The sequence below is a fragment of the Magnolia sinica genome, chromosome 6 (assembly GCF_029962835.1).
Source record: "Magnolia sinica isolate HGM2019 chromosome 6, MsV1, whole genome shotgun sequence".
NCBI classification, from domain to species: domain Eukaryota; kingdom Viridiplantae; phylum Streptophyta; class Magnoliopsida; order Magnoliales; family Magnoliaceae; genus Magnolia; species Magnolia sinica.
Genome location: NC_080578.1, coordinates 99,419,261 through 99,440,483, shown reverse-complemented (window position 1 = coordinate 99,440,483; position 21,223 = coordinate 99,419,261). Strand labels below are relative to the sequence as shown.

Sequence of the window (21,223 nt, the reverse complement as noted above, 5' to 3'; positions counted from 1 at the left end):
CACTAATTGTTGAGTATTATGATCTGGTGACACTCCCAACAACCCCCAATGAGAGAATCTTGGGCAAACTTGTCACCTTTTCTTAACGTTCATCCATTTCTTTATATGAATGAATGTTGATCCTAAACGAGGATTTGGTCAAATGTTTTAGTGACTTGGGCCCCGTTTGTTAGATATGAAGTCTAAAGCCAGGATATGAAATGTGAAGTCCAAAAACTTGTTTGGTAATTATGGCTAAAGTCTGAAAATTAAGTACTGAATTTGAAACATCCTATTTGTTAACAAACATCTAAAATGTCTGAAATATGTTAATTTGACACATTTGCCCATAATTTCTGTTTGAAAATATTTTACATTATAAAGAAATTATTTTTATTAAATGACAATAAAATTATTTTATTTAATTCAAATAAACTAAAGTACTTAATTGAAAATTAAAATATCATTATCCATAGAAAACATATAAAAAAAAATTAATGATTTGCATGTATAAGTATGGTGGCAATTTCTTCTCGCATATTGGACATAATAGTTTGTTCAAAGTCTATCAAGAGTTAAGGAATCATTTGATTTTCTTAAAATGGTTTCATCTGGTAATGGGAAATTCACTGATGAAATATGGCTCCTCACATCTCTTCTCAAAGAGGGTTGCTGGGCCAGCAAATCCCCAAAAAGGGGTTTCTAAGAATTTTGACAGCCCTTCCTAGCAAAGCGGGGTTTATGAAATTCGAATCCCGTGGCATTTTAGCTTCTCGTTCGGCCAAGTTCCGCCGGATTGCCAAGGAAAGAGATGATATTTCGCCCTCAGTTGCTGTTTCTTCTAGTTCTCAGGGTCCCCAAAACCTCATCAGTGTACCCTTTGTTGGGAAGATAGATTGGGAGTCTTTAAAGAAGATGTGCAAGGAATGGATACAAGATCCCATGAATATGGCTCTTCTTGTTTGGATCACATGCGTTGCTGTCTTTGGTGCCATCCTTTTCCTTGTCATGACTGGGATGCTGGACCGTGCATTGCTGAAGAAAGCCCAAAGAAACGCGTGGTTCGAAGTCAATAATCAAATCCTCAATGCTCTCTTTACTCTCATGTGTCTGTATCAGCATCTGAAACGGTTCTACCACCTCGTGCTCTTATGCAGATGTTAGTCAGTTGTAAAGCTTAGGGCTTGGGAAGAGCTTAGGGGCTTTGGCTCTTCCCAAGTCCCTGGAAAGAAGATGGCATGGTTTTGAATTTTGGCTTTTATGTTGATAAATAGAGTGTTGAGGTCTCAGCTTGAATGCTCAAGGTGAAAAAATACGGAATACGGAATAGTCAGCCTTGGGTCTTTGAGCTCAATTCAATTCCAGGGTCAGTTTGATAAGCCACAATACAGCTAAGGCCTTTTCGAGTACTGATTCAGTCTATCAAGAGATAAGGAATCTTTTGATTTTCTTAAAATGGTTTCATCTGGTAATGGGAAATTCACTGATGAAATATGGCTCTTCACATCTCTTCTCAAAGAGGGTTGCTGGGCCAGCAAATCCCCAAAAAGGGGTTTCTAAGAATTTTGACAGCCCTTCCTAGCAAAGCGGGGTTTATGAAATTCGAATCCCGTGGCATTTTAGCTTCTCGTTCGGCCAAGTTCCGCCGGATTGCCGAGGAAAGAGATGATATTTCGCACTCGGTTGCTGTTTCTTCTAGTTCTCAGGGTCCCCAAAACCTCATCAGTGTACCCTTTGTTGGGAAGATAGATTGGGAGTCTTTAAAGAAGATGTGCAAGGAATGGATACGAGATCCCATGAATATGGCTCTTCTTGTTTGGATCACATGCGTTGCTGTCTTTGGTGCCATCCTTTTCCTTGTCATGACTGGGATGCTGGACCGTGCATTGCCGAAGAACGCCCAAAGAAATGCCTGGTTCGAAGTCAATAATCAAATCCTCAATGCTCTCTTTACTCTCATGTGTCTGTATCAGCATCCGAAACGGTTCTACCACCTCGTGCTCTTATGCAGATGGAGACCGGATGATGTCCGAAAACTCAGAAAGATATACTTCAAAAATGGCACTTATAAACCTCATGAGTGGATGCATATGATGGTTGTTGTCATTCTTCTTCACGTGAACTGTTTTGCTCAGTATGCTTTGTGTGGTCTTAACTTAGGATATAGGAGATCGGAACAGCCTGCAATCGGAGTTGGCCTTTGCATTTCTGTCGCTATCGCAGCCCCAGCTATTGCTGGTGTCTACAGCATCCTTAGCCCTCTTGGGAAGGAATATGAATCAGAAACGGATCACGAAGCACAGAATCAGGTTGTGTGCATTGACAGTGACAAACCGATGCATCTCAGGACGAAGTGGTTCCAGAAGAGATATTCGTTTGTGTTGAAAGACAGTCAACGGACTCCAAAGGGTAAGCCAGAGTGGAGAGGGGGATTGTTTGATTTGTGGGATGATATTTCAACAGCATATCTTTCACTGTTCTTCTGTGTTTTTGGATGGAATATGGAGAGGCTTGGGTTTGGGAATATGTACGTTCACATCACAACGTTTCTACTGTTTTGTATGGCTCCCTTTTGGATCTTTAACTCGGCAGCCATCAATATCGATAAGGAGGTTGTTAGAGAGGCACCGGGGTTTACGGGTATTGTGCTATGTGTATTTGGTTTGCTATATGGCGGCTTTTGGAGGATTCAGATGAGGAAGAGATTCAACCTTCCATCTAACAATTTCTGTTGTGGTTATCCGGCTGTAACTGATTGCATGCAGTGGCATTGCTGTTGCATGTGTTCCCTTGCTCAGGAGGTGTGGACAGGGGATTTCTATGATGGTGAAAAAGATGGGTTTTACAGAAAGCATACAGAAGACAGCATCCGGCCCAGACTCTCCTCTAGGCCGCGAAGATCGGTCGCCATTGTTTCAATCAAGCCCAAGTTCCCCACTCAACACCAGTCCATCTAGATTGAGGATGGGGAACTCGCCGAGTACGAGCCACTTGGTCAAAGGGTATGGCCCGGCTGGGCAGTTACCCGCAGTGGACGAAGAGTTGTCTTTTAAAGTAGGGATATTGACACCTCCTGTGATGTCATCGATACAATGAGAGGATCATCAACGGCCAATTTGAAGGTTGTTAGGAGGTACAATTTGCATGGAGTGGAGGAATATTTGATTGTTAGTGTATTTTGTTCTGAGATCTTCTGTGTTTTTTATACTCTGTTGTAATGGTGTGGAATTTGTAGATTGTGCGCTTGAGCGGAAACTGATATAGTTCTAGCAGCTATAGTTTTCTCATGATTCTTGCTTCTGTGATCCTCTGTAGAATTTCATTTTCTATTGGTAAGCTAGCATTGAACCCATAACCTTGGTGTTATACATCTGAGGGGCATTTTATTCATAACCAAGAACATATGGAAGGTTCACATTGTTCTTCTTCATTTCATGTCCCAAAAAAACATCACTGAAACATTTCTTAGGGCTGTCAATGGGTTCGTACCTAGGCTAACCAGGTTTGGGTCTTGCTGGGTCCAGGTGGATCAGGACGTGATCCGACACAACTCTAACTGGGTCCATCACATGGACCTGACCTGACGCAGGGATGAACGTGATGAGGATAACTACTCCGAATCCACGGAGCTTCTCTGGACTCCTCACAGAGACTTCTCGAATCCACGAGGAAAGAAAACAGAAAATAGAAATAAATTCTAATAAATTCGAAATTGATTAATTCATTATTAAAAACGAGTTCACAACCCTTTAAATAGGGATACCAAGCAATAAGAAAGAAATCAGAAGCAAACTAAAATTAAAACTCCTATAAATTCGCAACTTATTATAAATAGTAAATTTACTATTTATAGTAAGTTTCATATGTGGCTTAACCACGTTATTCTCCTAATTATTCTAAGCACTTTTCATGTTGGACACAACTCCTAAAACTCAACGAATAAAGAGTTATAATCAAACTAAAACTTACTATTTATAGTAAAAACGAAACTAAACATGGAATTTCACCGTCAATAGGATGGAATCTCGCAAATTTCAGCATGGGCAACCTGGCATGGTTGGCCAAATTAGCTCGTTCTACCCCAAAATCATATATGGTATGTCGAGTAACTCATTCTGGTTTGCGAGATATGCCTATTTTATGGTTCTGACAGTCTTGATGATTTCTGTCTTTGATCGGGCCTTCTCTGATCCATCTTAGACATGAAAGTGTCTACGGCCCTCTCTACATTAGTCTCCTCCACTTCAAAAGAACTCGTCCTCGAGTTCTCATGTTGCTTCGGTTCATAACACTCGTTCTGGTGCGTAGTAAAGATACCTGGATCAAAAGTTACGATCAATTTATAGTCCACCTTCCTTTGGTCCAACCATGCTAGGAATGTATCTATGACACGTCCTACATCAGACCCCTCTGCTTGGAAAAAACTCGTCCTCGAGTTACTTAAGAGACTTAGTTCATGATTCTGAGATAACTTTTGATGCCGATGTTTATTAGCCATTTCCTTGTACATGACATTAGGCTCTTGAGTTGACACAATATATGTACTCATGCTCTCCTTGACTTGGCTAGTATGAATCAGTTCCTTCACTTCTGCCTTCAAGATTTCACATTCCTTCTGACCATGTGGGCAATTAGGCAGACTTATCCCTATGACAAGATCAATGTGGTTTTGTATATCTCATATGAGAGACAATTTATTTGGGAGTTCATTGAGCACATTCGTCTTGAACTCCTGCAACACTAGTTTCAAATCTTTTGGGATATTCACAGGCTCCACATATTTTTTCTTTTCAACTAATGGATATATATCTCTTGTTTCCTCAGATTGTCTAACAAAAGCATGTTCAGTTGTGAGAGATTGTCCCTCCACTTTAGAAGTCTTGGGTTGGTTCTCCCTTCCCATAGGAGCGAGGATAATCTTTTTACCATCTTTAATAAAGATAAATAGGTTATCCTGAACCCTATGTGTAGCATTAATATTGTTTTGCCAGGGTTGACCAAGTAACATGTGGCAAGCTTCCATGTCGACTACGTCACACATTACTTCATCCTTATAATATTTACTAATGGAAAATGATATACGACATCGTTCAGTTACCTCTGTTTTGTTGACCTCCTTGATCCATCCAATTGTGTATGGAGATGGGTGTCTTTCTGTTTTCAGTTGTAATTTTTCCACCATTATTTTCGACACGAAATTCTCATCGCTCCTGACATCGATGATCACATTGCAGACTTTTTTGTATGCAGTGCACCTTGTTTGAAAGATGTTGTCTTGCTGTAATTCTATTTCTACCTTTGGCATGTATAACGGCTTCCTTATGATCGAAGTGGTGGCTTGTGATTTACTATCATCTGATGGTGCTTTGCAGAAATTGGGGTTGTGTCGTACAGCGGCCACGGGCGGTTGAGCATCACTTTGAGCTCGGGGCGGAATTAGCGCATCCGCAATACGGTTGAGGGTTGCCTGCAGCCCTTGCATAGTCAACTGACTCTCCCGGTGGAAAGCTTCCATTCTTTCCAAAAGATAACGAATCCCTGGATCACCATCCATAGGATTTTAGTTCATACCTTTGTTGTTTACCATCGGCCCGAGGGGAATCCTCGCTTTGATACCAATTGACGTAGGGATGAACGTGATGAGGATAACTACTCCGAATCCACGGAGCTTCTCTGGACTCCTCACAGAGACTTCTCGAATCCACGAGGAAAGAAAACAGAAAATAGAAATAAATTCTAATAAATTCGAAATTAATTAATTCATTATTAAAAACGAGTTCACAACCCTTTAAATAGAGGTACCAAGCAATAAGAAAGAAATCAGAAGCAAACTAAAATTAAAACTCCTATAAATTCGCAACTTACTATAAATAGTAAATTTACTATTTATAGTAAGTTTCATATGTGGCTTAACCACGTTATTCTCCTAATTATTCTAAGCACTTTTCATGTTGGACACAACTCCTAAAACTCAACGAATAAAGAGTTATAATCAAACTAAAACTTACTATTTATAGTAAAAACGAAACTAAACATGGAATTTCACCGTCAATAGGATGGAATCTCGCAAATTTCGGCATGGGCAACCTGGCATTGCCAGGTTGGTTGGCTAAATTAGCTCGTTCTACCCCAAAATCATATATGGTATGTCGAGTAACTCATTCCGGTTTGCGAGATATGCCTATTTTATGGTTCTGACAGTCTTGATGATTTCTGTCTTTGATCGGGCCTTCTCTGATCCATCTTAGACATGAAAGTGTCTACGGCCCTCTCTACATCAGTCTCCTCCACTTCAAAAGAACTCGTCCTCGAGTTCTCGTGTTGCTTCGGTTCATAACACTCGTTCTGGTGCGTAGTAAAAATACCTGGATCAAAAGTTACGATCAATTTATAGTCCACCTTCCTTTGGTCTAACCATGCTAGGAATGTATCTATGACACGTCCTACATCAGACCCCTCTGCTTGGAAAAAACTCATCCTCGAGTTACTTAAGAGACTTAGTTCATGATTCCGAGATAACTTTTGATGCCGATGTTTATTAGCCATTTCCTTGTACATGACATTAGGCTCTTGAGTTGACACAATATATGTACTCATGCTCTCCTTGACTTGGCTAGTATGAATCAGTTCTTTCACTTCTGCCTTCAAGATTTCACATTCCTTAGGGTACCCACAGTCCAGGTTCCCATTGACAACCCCTAAAATTTCTGGAGGCTTCAACTTTGGGATTCAAAGTCCTCAATAATGATGTACATTCAAAAGAGCTGGTTGCTGTACTTATCAGTCAGAACTGGATGATAAAGCTGTAAACTTTCAGGAACAAGGCTTAAAGATTGATGCATTACACATTAATCCAATGGGAGAACATGAGCAGTCCAGTTGCTGGTCTTTTGAAGATTAGGCACAACCAAGGGTCTTGATTATAGATCCAGATGGTTTTTATGGACCAGATCAATGGTCCAACTGATCATGGGACTGACAGAACCAATAGGATTGCCAACCTTACAGAACAGTTGACATGTGGGGTCCGCAGGTTCAATCGGGTGTGTTTAGGGGTTAGTACACAAACTGTATGCTATGTTTTGGATCTTCTATACACGAGCCATACAGACCTTATGCCCAGTCGATTAAAACTCTTTTAATTAGTTTCCTTTTGTTAATCTCTTTTATTGCAAATTGAAGAAAGTCCAGTATTGTTTTATTAATAGACCGATTTCATTATGGAATTCTTTTTTTAGAATTGGATTGCAATATGGCTATATATAGTTGTGTATGGAACTTTGTGGGCATGTTGTTAAACGTTTTTTTATTTTTATTTTTTATAACTGAATGAATTGTTTTTTGTTCTTGTATCCTGAGACTAGAAACAACTCCAGTGTGTGAATCTTCTAAAACCCTAGGGATGAGACTCCTCTTGGTTATATTAGTGGTGAGACTCCACTATTCTATACCCTATTAATGGGTGGGAATGGGTCAGGTCAGCCCACAGGTCTAGTGGCCAAACCCATGTTTCAGGTGTGTTAGGAACTAGCTAGATGGCTAGCGGGTTGGATTCCAGCTAGAAATATGACCTGTTTTAAGTAAATGGGTTGGGCTTGGTTGAACCCCACCCGACCCAACCTGACCCACCCATATTGGTTTAAAGGGGTTGGGCCACATGACCCAACCCGACAGACCAATACCCGAAACAAATTAAAGAAGAAAAGTATGAATGAGTTTTTTAATGTACATATTTACCCAGTCTGGGCTAGCATTTGCATAGCCTTAACCTCATATTCCATTCTTAACTGAGATGAGTCATGGCAAGGTTGGGTCGGACCAGTCAAGCTTGATTAAATGGGCTGGGCAGGTTGGGTCGGGATTGACGGATTTTAAATGTACCTGGCTCTGTCAGAGGTTAATGGGTTGTGGGTTGGGTTTGGGCAAGGAAATGGGCAGGCTTGGGGTGGCCCAAACTTGACCCATTGCCACTCCCAACCTCTATTCCTATCTTTCTTATATATTTTTCATATTTTCTCCTATTTTGTGCTCGACTTGCCATTGTTCCCAAGGTTTTAAATTGTTGTATCAGGTATCGTATCATTCACCACCAATATGGCCCTGTATCACACCCCAAGTCGCCCTTGCATCAGGCTTTTTGGGTTGACAAAGCCATATCGTTCGTGGGCTATTCATACAAGCGTCGGACGATAATTTAAACCTTTCCCCTGCGTGTGAAGTAGAAGTGATCGCCGATATCAAGGGCATACAACAACCCTATCCAGTCTCATGCAAAACCTCTTAGAAACTGAAATTCTACACAAGTGCATGCATATTTTCTTCTTCTTCTTTAAATACGAATTTCCTGTTTCAGTAGAATCTCCATCATTTGTGAATCAAGTTCTGATTCTTGGAACTGGTATTTTGCTCTCAGCTTATCAGTTTTAAGCACAATCAGCTCATAAAATCTTTTTTTTTCTTCTTCTACAACTGTTTTAAAATCTATCAACCTGTTTTTATACAACTGTTATAAAATCAATCAACCTGTTTTTATACAACTGTTTTAAAATCAAGTTCTCTCTCTGTGTAGCCCTAATGCTTTGTGGAACCCATTCTCTTTTTGTGCAGCCCTAATGCTTTGCGGAACCTACTATGATGATTTTGCGAAGTTCACTTCAAACATTTATTCTGCCAACTTATGTTAGGATGTCAGCTAAAATACAAAATAGATTTAAAAAAGAAAAAGAAAATAAAAAAATTGAAATGAAAATATAGAGGACACTGTCATTCACAACATGATTGGCCACCCAAGAGAAAATAAATAAATAAATCAGCAATTCAGCCTATCTTACCCATAATTTGCAATGTACTGCACATGAAGTGGAATGTGGAATGTACATGAGTGGAGCATGTAAAAATGCAATAGAAATGCGAACAGCAGAAGAGAAAAATGGATTCATTCTTCGTTAGACTCGTAGTCACAGTGCTCGCACTTCAAACCCACAAACGCGGCATCTTCATCGGCATACAAATATCGAATCCCACATTTTTGGCAGGTTTCTGTATAGAAAGAAAAACAAGTACAATAATTAATCACCATCATCATCTTTCAACTTGAATTTGTACTAACCCCAACCCAACCACATTATATGCAAGCAAGTAGGGTTATGGAGTGTCAGTTGGCAATCATCACGTGTGGAGATTGTTTTGCCTGTGTGAGGCCTACCATTATATATAAATGGTATCCAACCAGTCCATTGGGATCCTTACCATAAATATTGGAAGCCCAAAAAATCGTGCTAATCCAATCATCACGTGAGCAGACCATACAAAACAATGGAAAACCACCCAAAACTGACTAATCCAAACCAGAGGAGAAGTTTTTACATTATCTCATTAACTAATCTAACTAATATCTATTATATGTTATAATAATTTAACAACTAAGACATACGGGACCCAAACCGCCCAGATACAACCTGAACGAGATCCAAACTAATCAAAGCTTGAATTCTATGACCTGATGGGCACATAGAGCCCATAGGATTTGGGTCCATAACCAGGAATGTGAAACCTGGACCCATATCTGACCCTTCAGGTCGGTCCAGCTGCAGGCACACCCGGACCAATCTGTTGACAACCCTTTCCTCTTGACAAGCTGATAAGATTTGTTGTGGAAAAAACAATAAGCAACATGACTGATATTTTAGAGCTCTACCCTCTCATTTTGTATGATACGACAAGAAGAAGGAATATTGCCAACATAGGTTATTTCATGTACAATAGCACTTGTTTGGCATTAGGTTACTTATGTTCAAGTATTCTTTTAATATTAGGTAATTTTTAAAATCCCTTTTGGACAGAAAATGATCCAACATCAGGATTATTCCTTTTGAGTAGTAAGGCATTGGCCTACCGAAATCAGGATTAAGGGGTCATCTGGCTGCCTATAAAGTTTCAAGTTGTAAATATTTCACACCTGAAAAGAGTTTCAGATGTGAACTGTTCACATGCCATTTTGTTTGGCTTTTAAGTGGTAATCTGTTTACAGATAAACAGATAATGTGTTTGGCTAACTTGTAAAGTATTTAAAATTGTAATTATATATATATATATATATATATATAAAAGAGGAAGAAGAAGGTATTCAAAGCAGATAGAGCATGTGGTCGCAAATCCCACCAAAATCTACAAATCGCATAAAAAGGACTTTATTTTTTAGGGCCCTAGGAGAGCATCAAAGTACGCACATGCTGGATGGATTGGACATCCTGTACCCATAACAGTGGGGCCCACATGCAATCTGGAAGGCTTTCAGCAGTGGACTTCCCATCCCAAATGTTCCCTCTCCTGTGGTCCATCTGATGATCAATCAGGCTGTTTTTTTCAGGAAAGCATCAAAAGATACACATAATGGACAGATTAGATGTATTGTATGCGTCACAATGTGTGCTACACATCATTATCAACCATTGTGTTCTACTATGTATAATGCATTTTCAGTTGTAAATAGGGCTGTCAATGGGTTGGGCTTGGGATCGTCAAAAATAAACTAAAATTTGAATAGGCCTGGCACATCACTCCTAGCCATTCAAAGGCCTAGTTGTAAGGAGTTTACCTATAATCTGAAACATGGTTTTAAAAAAATAAATAAAAATAAAAATACTACCGGGGATTGAACCCTGGATCACTCACGGATACTACAGAGTCTCTACCAGCTCATCTAAAGGTAATGTGGCTTTTTCCTTTTTTTTTTTTTTTAAAAAAAAACTGAGTTTACCTGTAACCCCTTCACAAATATGGATTTTACAGGCATCCAAAATAACCCCTTAAGGGATAATCCCTATTTTGGAGCTTCCCTAGGCAAGGGATCGTTAACTATTAACTAAACCTAGTACTCCAAGTCGCACATCCTCCAAGTTGCACTTCTGCCAATAACAACCCTATTCTTTTAGCCAACATTCCCCAAATAGAGGGGTTTCGTACAGCAAGGATCTTGCATGTCATATCAACAGAAACTCAAATTCTCAGGGGCCCTCATCACCACCATTAATACAATTAAGCAAATGGTTGAAGATTTTAGTAGAGAAGAACCAATTATATGGAGAATACTTGAAAATGGAGGGTTTAAGAGGCTAAGAGTAATACTAACCAAAAACTTGACTACCTATAAACATAATAGATTATACATCTAGAATTTTTAATTGATTTTTTTTTTTAACACCATTTAAATATAAACTATACACACACATAATGCACACAACCATTTTTTATTTTTAATTTCTGTTTTATTGAATCAGAACCGTATTAACCTGAACTTTTCGTTCTCTGTATTTTTAACATTTTTTTCTTTTTTGTCCAGATTTTTTACCGTCTTTTTAATGATCCAAATTGAATTAAACCCAATCATTTCCTGTACCCTTTCTTTTCCGTATGATGTTTTGCTAACTACACTTGAGACAAAGGGTTTTGCTCCGCAAATCAAGGCACAGTGGAACTCCTTGGAACAGGATGGGCACTCCATTGACTATCCCTCAAGCTCGAACTTCTCAAAGAAAAGATCAAGGAATAGAAAAATATCACTTCAAGAAGTGTGAGGAAGTGAAAGATAGCAATCTCAAGAATATTCAAATGCTTGTTATTAAAGAGGAAGCAAAGGTGTTGTCTGAGGAGTAAAGAAGTGGCGGGCCAAGCTTGTGCTTGATTACAGAAACAAACTCGAGGAAATCAAATTGAAGCAGTGCGTTAGAGCAGTTTGGCTTAAGGGGGCATGGACAAGAACTTTCATGGTGTCACTATTGCTATATTCAGGAACAACAGGATTCATAGTCTACTGGTTAATAGGGAGATGATCGAGGAGAGGAATTTTGCAATGCTTTTGTGAAATCTTATTATGAGCTCCTTGAGGAGGGTTGGAGACGCTTAAGTTTGGATATCCTCCTGTTTAAGCAATTTTCAAGTTACAATGCAAAAGGCTTGGAAAAGTCGATTGATGAAGCGAGAGTTATACAGGTGATCTCGTCTCTAGGGAGGACTAAAGCGCCAGGGCCAAAAGGAGATCATATAGCATGTTCTAAGTTTTCCGGGAGGATGTGAAGGAAGATTTGATGGCTTTTATATCAGAGTTCTTTGAGAGAGGGCGATTATCGACCGAGCTATGCACCTCTTTTATTGATATCATCCAGAACAAAGGACAGAGAGAAAGAGAGAAGGGGTGGAATGTTTCAATAACTTGATTGGGGACCCATACAAGATCTTGGTGAAAGTTTTGGCTTGAAGGTCTCTCGAAGTGCCAGGGAAGGTAATCTTTAAGGCATATAGAGCCTTTGTTTATAAAAGACAAATTCTAGACAGTGCTCTAAAAATGCTTAATATATAGATTCTCCACACGAAGGAGGTGAAAAAGGAATTGTTTATAAGCTAAATATGGAGAAAACCTACTATTTTAGCCAGGTTACTTCATGGTGCAAAGTGGAGGAGGTGGATCCATGAGTGTGTCAGTCCAGCTAGGTATTCAGTTTTGGTGAATGTGTCATGCAAAGGCTTCTTTAAAGCTTCAAGAGGTCTCCGGTAGGGGATCTGCTATCTTCATTCCTGGTTGGTGGTTTTAGAGGCACTTGTTACTTCAGGAGGCAATGGATTGGGCAGGGCCAGTCTAGGCCCAAGTCCCAACCTAACCCTTAAGACCCAATGCCCAAGGCCAAGCCCAAAATATTGACAGGAACCAACCCAATCTGACAGGGAAAAAAAAAAGAGATAAGAACAGAACCTTCACTTTTCTCGGCCAAAGAAAACTTCGTGGATACCGGCATAGGGCATGTGGGGCATCGAAGTAGTTTACTGCAGGTCGGTCAGAACGCCATCCCTGGCAGCACCGCCTCCGCCGATGTGGCTTCCGGCATTTGACCTTTCTTGGACCCTAAATTTTTTTTAACGAAAATGGATAAAAAGAAGAAAAGAAAAGAAGAGGAGAGGGAGAGAAAGAAGACCTTGCACAGTTTCATCGATCAATACCTCCTCTTTAGCCGGCATTTGACCTGCGTTTTCAATACATTTGAGAAAAGAAAAGAAAGAAGAAAAGAAAATTAGAATACAGGATTTCTCGAGAAAAGAAAAGAAAGAAGGAAAGATTGAAAGAACACCTTCGTCCATGGGTTCTGACTCTGACAGATGAAGAGCAACGTTTATATAAGAAAAGAGGATTTCTCGAGAAAAGAAAAGAAAGAAGAAAGAAGAAAAGAAAGAAAGAATACCCTTTCAGTCTTCTACCATGAGTCCTGACACTGACGGACGAAGAACATCTTCCATGGGTTACGACTCTGACAGATGAAGAGCAACGTTTATATAAGAAGACATGATTTCTCGAAAGAAGAAAAGAAAGAAGAAAAGAAAGAAAGAATACCTCCCTTTCGGTCTTCTTCCATGAGGCCTGACACTGACGGACAAAGAACAACTTCCATGGGTTCTGACTCTGACAGATGAAGAGCAACGTTTATATAAGAAAACACGATTTCTCGAAAGAAGAAAAGGAAGAAAGAATACCTCCCTTTAGGTCTTCTTCCATGAGAATGAATAACACGGACGAAGAACAGATACCGACGGACGAAGATGACGGACGAAGAACTTTATATAAGAAGAGAGGAGAGGGAGGATCGCATGCACCAAGTAATTCAAGTTAAGCCGTCCAAATTATGGGATCCAGGTAAAATGTATCATTGAACAGATATTAGTGTATTCGAATGTCTGACTTTCAGATTGGTGGACATTTACTGGACGGTTGAAAATTAAAAAAATCCAATGGTCCTATTTCAACAAACGATTGTCCACAAATCAGAGGTCAGGATTGTTCAAACACTCTGATTTTGGGGCTGTAACTACGATACAGTACTTCATGTAATTTAGTCGGTTTAGTTTGAGTTTATTTATGCCACGTATGCAATTTCTGAGTGCCTGCGTATCAAGCATCATACGCGGGCGACTTCCCCTCAACGCCAAATGGTATTTCAATGGCTTGCGGTCCATTGAGTGAATTACCGCCAATCAATCATATTCCTTACAAAATCCAACCGTTCCAATATCTTTCCCCACCATGAAAATCATGTTCACCAAAAATAAGCCTCATCCACTTATAAGGTGAGCCACATAATAGGTAAAATATTTAAACATTGATAAATAAAAATAAAACTTTGGCCCAGTTGATGAGTGGATCTGCATTTTTTTTGTATAAAAGTAACTCTAGTCGTAATATAAACCTATTGAACGGTTCGATTTTTCAGAAACGTGAAATATTGGATTGCCTCTGCTCGTCAGGCAGGGAGAGAGAGATTAAAGAGCTGAGAGGGGCGGTCAGACGAGCAGAGAGAGACGAGAGAGCTGAGAGGGGGCAACCGAGTGGGAGTCTAGGACGAGCGGGGACTGGGAGTCTGGGAGAGGGAGCAGGGACGAGGACGACTAACGAGACGACTAACGAGCTGGAGTCTAGGACGAGCAGGGAGAGGGATCAAGGAGAGGACCGGTCAGGCAGGTGTTTTTTCGAAATTAAGGTAAAGGGGATAGAATTTTAGGGTTACCATATAACCGAGTCGATCTGAGTCAAGCCATATATTGATCTGAGTCAAGTCGAGCTGGGGCCAGCTCGAACTCAGCTCGAACTCATTTTCGAGCTGTGAAAAACGGCTTGACTCGGATCGAACACAGTTTCGAATCGAGCCGAGTCGAGCTTTTTCGGGCCGAGTTGAGCGAGTTGGCTTGGTTCGTGTACACCCCTAATTATAGACGGTCATGATGTCTACTAGTACGCAAGGTTTTCAGCCAAAAATAGTGTCCTATTTGGCTTTAGCAAGCTGTTCTCCTAATTATTCTAAGCTCTTTTCACGTTGGGCGGGACTCCTAAAGCCCAACAGATGAAAAGTTATAATCAAACTAAAACTTACTATTTATAGTAAAAACAGAATTAAAAGACGGAAACGACTGTAGATCCGGGGTTAGTTCGCAAATCCAGCTTGTGCAACCCGGCGTAGCGGGGTTCAGCGGCTAAAGTAGCTCGTTCTACCCCAAAATCATAAATTTTACGCCCGATAACACATTCCGGATTGCGAAATACGCCCGATCTAAGGTCTAATGGTCTGGTTCACTTCTGTCGTTGATCGGGCCTTTTCTGATCCATCTTGGCCATGAAACTGTCCGCAACCCACTCTACATCAATTTCGAAAATGTTTAGTATCATTTTAAGAAGGTTTCTGTTACATGGAAAAACAAAAAATCAGTAATGGTGTGTTTGGGTGCACTAAATATCATGAAATTTCATAATATTTCATGATTAATCAGTCTAGTTTGGTGCAAAACATCAAGAAATTTCACGAGTAATTTGACCAGCATAAACAGACCTCATTCACAGTTCTGTGTTTGCTGAAATTGGAACAATGATGCACAGGTTGCATGAGTGTGAAAAGAAGATAGTATGTGCAAAAGCTAAAATCACATTATTTCACAACAAATAGCTAATACTTGCATGCACTAACTGAACAAAATAAGTAACCAATACTGCTACAAAATCAGCTATAAATGCAATGAAATGCCATATGCTCTGAATGGATTGAGCATTTGGACATGAAATAATACTGAACATGGTAAGTCTCCTGGACATCCAAGCTGTCCACCGGGTGGGACACATAGTGTAGATGACCTGGCCCAAGGATCAGACCAGACCACTCATAGCATGCGCCGCGAGTGTATACTGAACCTGGACCAGTGACAACTTGTAGCCAATCCAACGGGTGGAGCCCACTTGAGAGTTTGAAAGGCCTGATTTTTGGTGTAGCACAACTACCCTACATACATGAACGCCACTTCCATCAAATAAAGACAATTGGCAAAAACAGACAGCCAGACATGCGAGCAGCTCCCTTGGATATGATCATAACCTGTGCCATCGTGGTTGTTGCTGCGTCAGGTTAAGAACATGAAGTTCCTCAGCAGACAAGCCAGCCGGACCAATTCCACCCTGATTTGCATCAACAGAAAAGATAGAAACTTGGTTGGGTACATCTTGATCAAAGCACACAAGTATCGCCAAAAAAAAATTTGTAAGCACATACATGCTCCACATTTTACCTGAATAACCACCATGGTTCATACAAGTTATCGTTGTCTTGATCCTTTACGTTGCTTTCCTTAATATTTGTGATAGAGCAATTTTCCTTTCTGCTAATATTGATACTCTTTCCAATCTGGTTTCCTAGAGTCTTTCCTAATAACAAAAGTACCTGCAATTTTCTAATTCCCTCTTTGTAACTCTTCCATGGTCCTCACGGCATGGTTTTACCAGCTCAAGAATGAGCATTCTACTTTGAAGATGACAGAGTCTATTGATATACAATGAATATCAAATCTAGGGTGAAGGATGCAACTCATCAGACAATTGCCATGGTCGACATCGACCTCTCTTCACTAGGGATGCTTGTCTCTATTGTACCTTCTAATCCTGCTTTATTAACTAAGTTTCATAAAGCAATTGAGCCATTGGAGGAAGATGGAGACAAATTGATGTTTGTATCAACTACAATATGAAGCATTTCAACATCCAAATCTAAAGGGTGATTTCTTCATTTTTCTGCATGTTATAAAGAAAATTCAGCAAGAAGAGTTTTGAATGTCACATTGCTCTTAATTTAAAGTTCTCTGTGTTCATTTCCTTCGACATGTGTGTGATGCCCACTTCTTCCAAAACTATCAAGATGGTTCAAAGTGGGCCAAAGGTGCATATACGATCAGATTTGCATCAACCATAAGATGTGGTCCGAAGTTACAACCAAGTCATGCCATTAATCATCCAGTTGCATGCCAAAGGTCTAATAAAATCCTTACAATGTGGGGACCACCTAAAGTGATGCCTAGCATGGAATGCTGAATGCTTGCTTGAAACCAAAAATAAAATGAGAAACCAACCTTAATTGGACGTTGGGATACATGTTTGCAGCTCTTACATTGTAGCCTCAGCACAAGCTCTGGTATTCCTCTTCACTTGATATCTTCATATCCCTAAAAATGAGAGGTAGATTTTAGAAGAGATTAGATATATGTAGAGAGAGGTTCTTCCCTTCATGTAGCATGTAATATTCCAACATATTTATACATGGGCATGAAATTGTGTCCACTGCCAAAAGTCCATAGGCAAAGGAGTCAGTGAAGCTTATTTTGCACAACTGCCTGGCACAACTCATCTTTCTAGAAGAGAACCCAAGTCGAAGCCAACAACTTGCAAGGATGATTTTAACATGAAAGATATTTGTCCATCTCCAGCAAAATGTGTTCAAAATAATCCAATTGGAATGAAGGATGAAAGTTTTTTTTTTTTTTTTTTTTAAAACACAAACTCACACTCACACCCACACCACATGGGAAATCAATCTCATGACCGAGATGCCTATCTCGCCATATGTTACTGGAGATGGACAAAATCCCCACTTCAACCAAGGTGGTAATGAGGCTGCAATAGAAATTAGAACATGAAGTAAATATAAATGAATGTTTCCCTTTAAGCCTTGAAGTAAAGGAAGATATCACTGGTCTTACATAGGGGAAGAATAAAGCCTCACTAAAAAAGGAGTGATGGTGAGTACAACACAGCTTAGGGAATTTGAATGGTGATTACACCCCTAAAATGGAGATGGAACCTCACTACAAAAGCTGAAAAGTGGCACACAATTTTTATAAAGGGATGGAAAAAATCAAAGGTGGGCATCCATTCATCGGAGATTATAAAAAATAAAATAAAATAAAAAAAGGAAGAAGAAGAAGAAGAAAGAAAGAAAAAAAATTAGATCGTGTGCATATCATGCATACACATAACAAAAATGTCCAGAAATGCTTCAAAGCAATGAATTATTAGAACTGAAATTGCATAGTGAGGCTTTATTCTTCCCCTACGTAAGACCAATGATATCTTCCTTTACTTCAAGGCTTAAAGGAGTGATGGTGAGTACAACACAGCTTAGGGAATTCGAATGGTGATTACACCCCTAAAATGGAGATGGAACCTCACTACAAAAGCTGAAAAGTGGCACACAATTTTCAAAAAGGGATGGAAAATCAAAGGTGGGCATCCATTCATCAGAGATTTAAAAATAAAATAAAATAAAATTTTAAAATTTTAAAAAAAAGAAGAAGAAGAAGAAAGAAGGAATGAAAAAAAATAAGATCGTGTGCATATCATGCATACACATAACAAAAATGTCCAGAAATGTTTCAAAGCAATAAATTATTAGAACTGAAATTGCACATCATTCAGTTCAACTTTTAAGACAATATCATTGAGAAATTAAAAAATAAAACAAAATCAGAAATTGGAAAGGTCCCAGATGACTCTCTAAGTATTAGTTGCACATAAACTGTGTGACATTTTTTCATAGCCGAGCATTTGCCTTCATTCAAGATTAGAGCCTCTTCATTCACAAACATTTTTTGAAAGCTTGGTGGCCCTGGTGTGCAAATTAAGTAGGGGAAGCAGACAAAACTGAAGCATTCCATTTGCCTTCTTTCTTTAAGTGTTAATGGCTTTCTCATGCAACATGGGCTATATAATGATTTATGACCATAAACGGTGCCAATTTCCAGTTGGAGAAGAAAACAGAACAATCAATTAAAAATTTAAGTGCTTTCTGGACGTGATTGGTTGCCAGATGGAAAGAAACTGCCAACTGCTGAAATGCATAGCATCAGTCATTAAGAAGCCCCCGTGGCTCCCTTTGGAACCTCACGTACGGCACCGGCTGGTCTATTGTACCACTTGCAACATTGATATGCCATGAGTTTCATATTTACACTTGAAATTGAAGTATAGGATGACATACAATGCAAATTATATGTTAACTATTTGGAGTATCTTTGTATCCTAACTATAAGAAGGAGAACAGATGATATGTCTTAGCTGAAAAATGCATAACAGACGACGAGCCCACATCAAGGGAAATAAAAATACCTTCATTTCTTACCGGACTTGGAACAGGATGGATCACAGCAATAGGGACCTCAAAGTGTGGAATATCATCAGCGAAGGGCTCATTTTGGGCCGTTTGCCAAGTGTGGACCACCATGAACAAGCCGTGGTTCAAATTCACACTAGTCCATCCATATTCAGAATCAGCACTGCAAAAGAGTGGTTCATAGGCCCAAGCACGTAACCTTGTTATCCAAGAGTGTCACATCCAAAAAAAAAAAAAAAAACATTAACCTTGCATCCTTTTCCAACCTACACGGAACAAAAGAGCTATATAACCCACAAGAGAATGTAAGATAAGTGACTGAATAAAAATAGTTACATCCCATTCATAAATCCAGGACTTATACTTCCAAATTGAAGAAGAAATGCCCTGGGCACATCAACTGATAAACACCATTTTAAAAAAGCTATCAATTCAGAATTGTTGCAGATCTAGCTTTCTACAAATACAACCTCAAGAAAAAAGATGTTAAAGTGGTGTCGTGAAATAAAATAATCAAAATGAATTACAAGATTGGAAAGCTTCCCATAAACAAAGCATGAGCTAGCAGCCAATATCACATTATTTTGAACCAAACACCTCTCCAGGCCATACAAAAGTGAGGTAAGCCAAAGCAAACAGAAGGGCTTGGTTGAGATATGCTAGGTTTCATCAGTTCCACCAAATATAAATATGGAACCTAACCACGCATGTCCTCCATTTGTATTTTATAAATTATCCACACTCATAATCTATCCTTCTAGGGGATTCTAGTGAATAACCAAATATAATACATCACGCTGACAGGTTGGTGTTGGTCATTTTTCGGACATCAACAAATAATACAAATTTCAAAAGCAACCTAGATCAATCCATTTAAGCATGGGTCTTAAAAATAATACCTTTTAATGGTGTGGTTGGCATGTAAGAGTCTTCAGGTTGACAAATACAACAGAGTCACCACTTCATTCTATCGTTCTTTGTAGTTTATCTACCTTGTTAGACAAATTTCGGGCAAAATCTGTATAACCATAGCGAAGTGTGTTAAATGACATAATAGGTATCATTGTGTATTTAGAATACCAGTACTTCTACAAATATTCTAACTAGCTTTGACCGACAAGAGGTATACACTAGCAAACATTATTCCAACCATTCAATACAAGTGTAACCTTACATGGTACTATTTCTGTAGAGAAACCTTGGATCAACTAAGCAAATATGGTCACACAAGAAGTTTTCATAAGGAGCCTCTGTTTTCTAAACTATTATGTGTATTTAATGTGTCCAGCAAAGTGCATGTGAATGTGACTCACATGAAAAGGATGAGAAGAGGCCTCCTTACACGTGTGTGAGAGATAGAAGCACATGTTTGAGAGATTACACGTTTAATTAGGTGGAGGGCTGTGATAGCAAAACTATTGGCGTAACCAAAACTGGGCGTGGTTTCTGGTTTGCTAAGGGAGGAAAACCTAAACCGCCTACATCAGATGGAGGGCTGTGATAGCACCGGGGTGGACGGCTAAGATTGCGAGAGGAGGGCTCACGCGGATCGCCCTGCTGGCGAGCAGATAGTTTTCCTTTTAGGAAACGGTGTGTTTGTATAGCCTTCTTGCGTCGAGGATTGTGTGCCCACACGCACCGGAAAATTCGTCATAACAGTTGGCTTTTGGTTAACTCCACCCTCTGAAGCTGATGGACGGTTCAGATAATGAACTTGGACCCTGGTTTGTGGGCCACCATCGAAGACCAGGATGAACGTACGTTCGCTGTTTTCAAACAAAGAGAGAGGGAAATCTCTCTGTTTATAGAAATTTTCGGTCAAAGGAGCTCTGACCGCTCCTGGTAGTTCGGTGCATGTCCTGTACATTGGTTGAGGTGCACATGCACCTTAGTGTGGGATCCATTGCGACGTTTATGAGAGATCCACTCCGTCCATGGTCCTATGTGGGCCCATTTGGGCCATCTAACCGAAGCTGAGGTTAATGCAAGCTTAGGTAGGCCATACTAACTAGTTTCTAGTCCTAATGGTAGATTCTCGATGATCTAGTGGTCGGATCATCCCAGGATTGAACTTCAACGGTTAAAAGAGTCCAAGGGACTATTTGTAAGTTTTTCAGAATAGATTACTAATTAATTAGTAGTATCAATATTAATTCTTTCATCGTTTATTACTTTATCATAAATAATTCATCATTGTAATTGTTTGTTTATTATTATTATTATTTATGCATGTTTTCTTTTTACCATGTTGTGGGTCCCATTTTGTAGGTTATTATGATTAT

At 39.5% G+C, this 21,223-nt stretch overlaps 1 protein-coding gene and 1 long non-coding RNA gene across 2 annotated transcripts; one reads left to right on the top strand and one right to left on the bottom strand.

Moving 5' to 3' along the window:
- Positions 1–1,472: 1,472 nt before the first annotated feature.
- Positions 1,473–3,328, top strand: LOC131249784 (uncharacterized). Its single transcript, XM_058250546.1, has one exon. The coding sequence runs from the start codon at positions 1,473–1,475 to the stop codon at positions 2,934–2,936; it is 1,464 nt and encodes a 487-aa protein (XP_058106529.1). The 3' UTR covers positions 2,937–3,328.
- A 5,448-nt stretch (positions 3,329–8,776) lies between these two features.
- Positions 8,777–13,013, bottom strand: LOC131249240 (uncharacterized). The gene is made up of 3 exons (XR_009172754.1): positions 12,948–13,013; positions 12,728–12,877; positions 8,777–9,018 (listed from the first exon to the last, which is right to left on the bottom strand). It is a non-coding gene; the product is annotated as an uncharacterized LOC131249240 (long non-coding RNA).
- Between the last annotated feature and the right edge of the window lie 8,210 nt (positions 13,014–21,223).

Excerpts from the sequence above, each read along its gene's own strand:
- LOC131249784 (XM_058250546.1), top strand. The coding sequence starts at position 1,473 with ATGGCTCTTCACATCTCTTCTCAAAGAGGGTTGCTGGGCCAGCAAATC.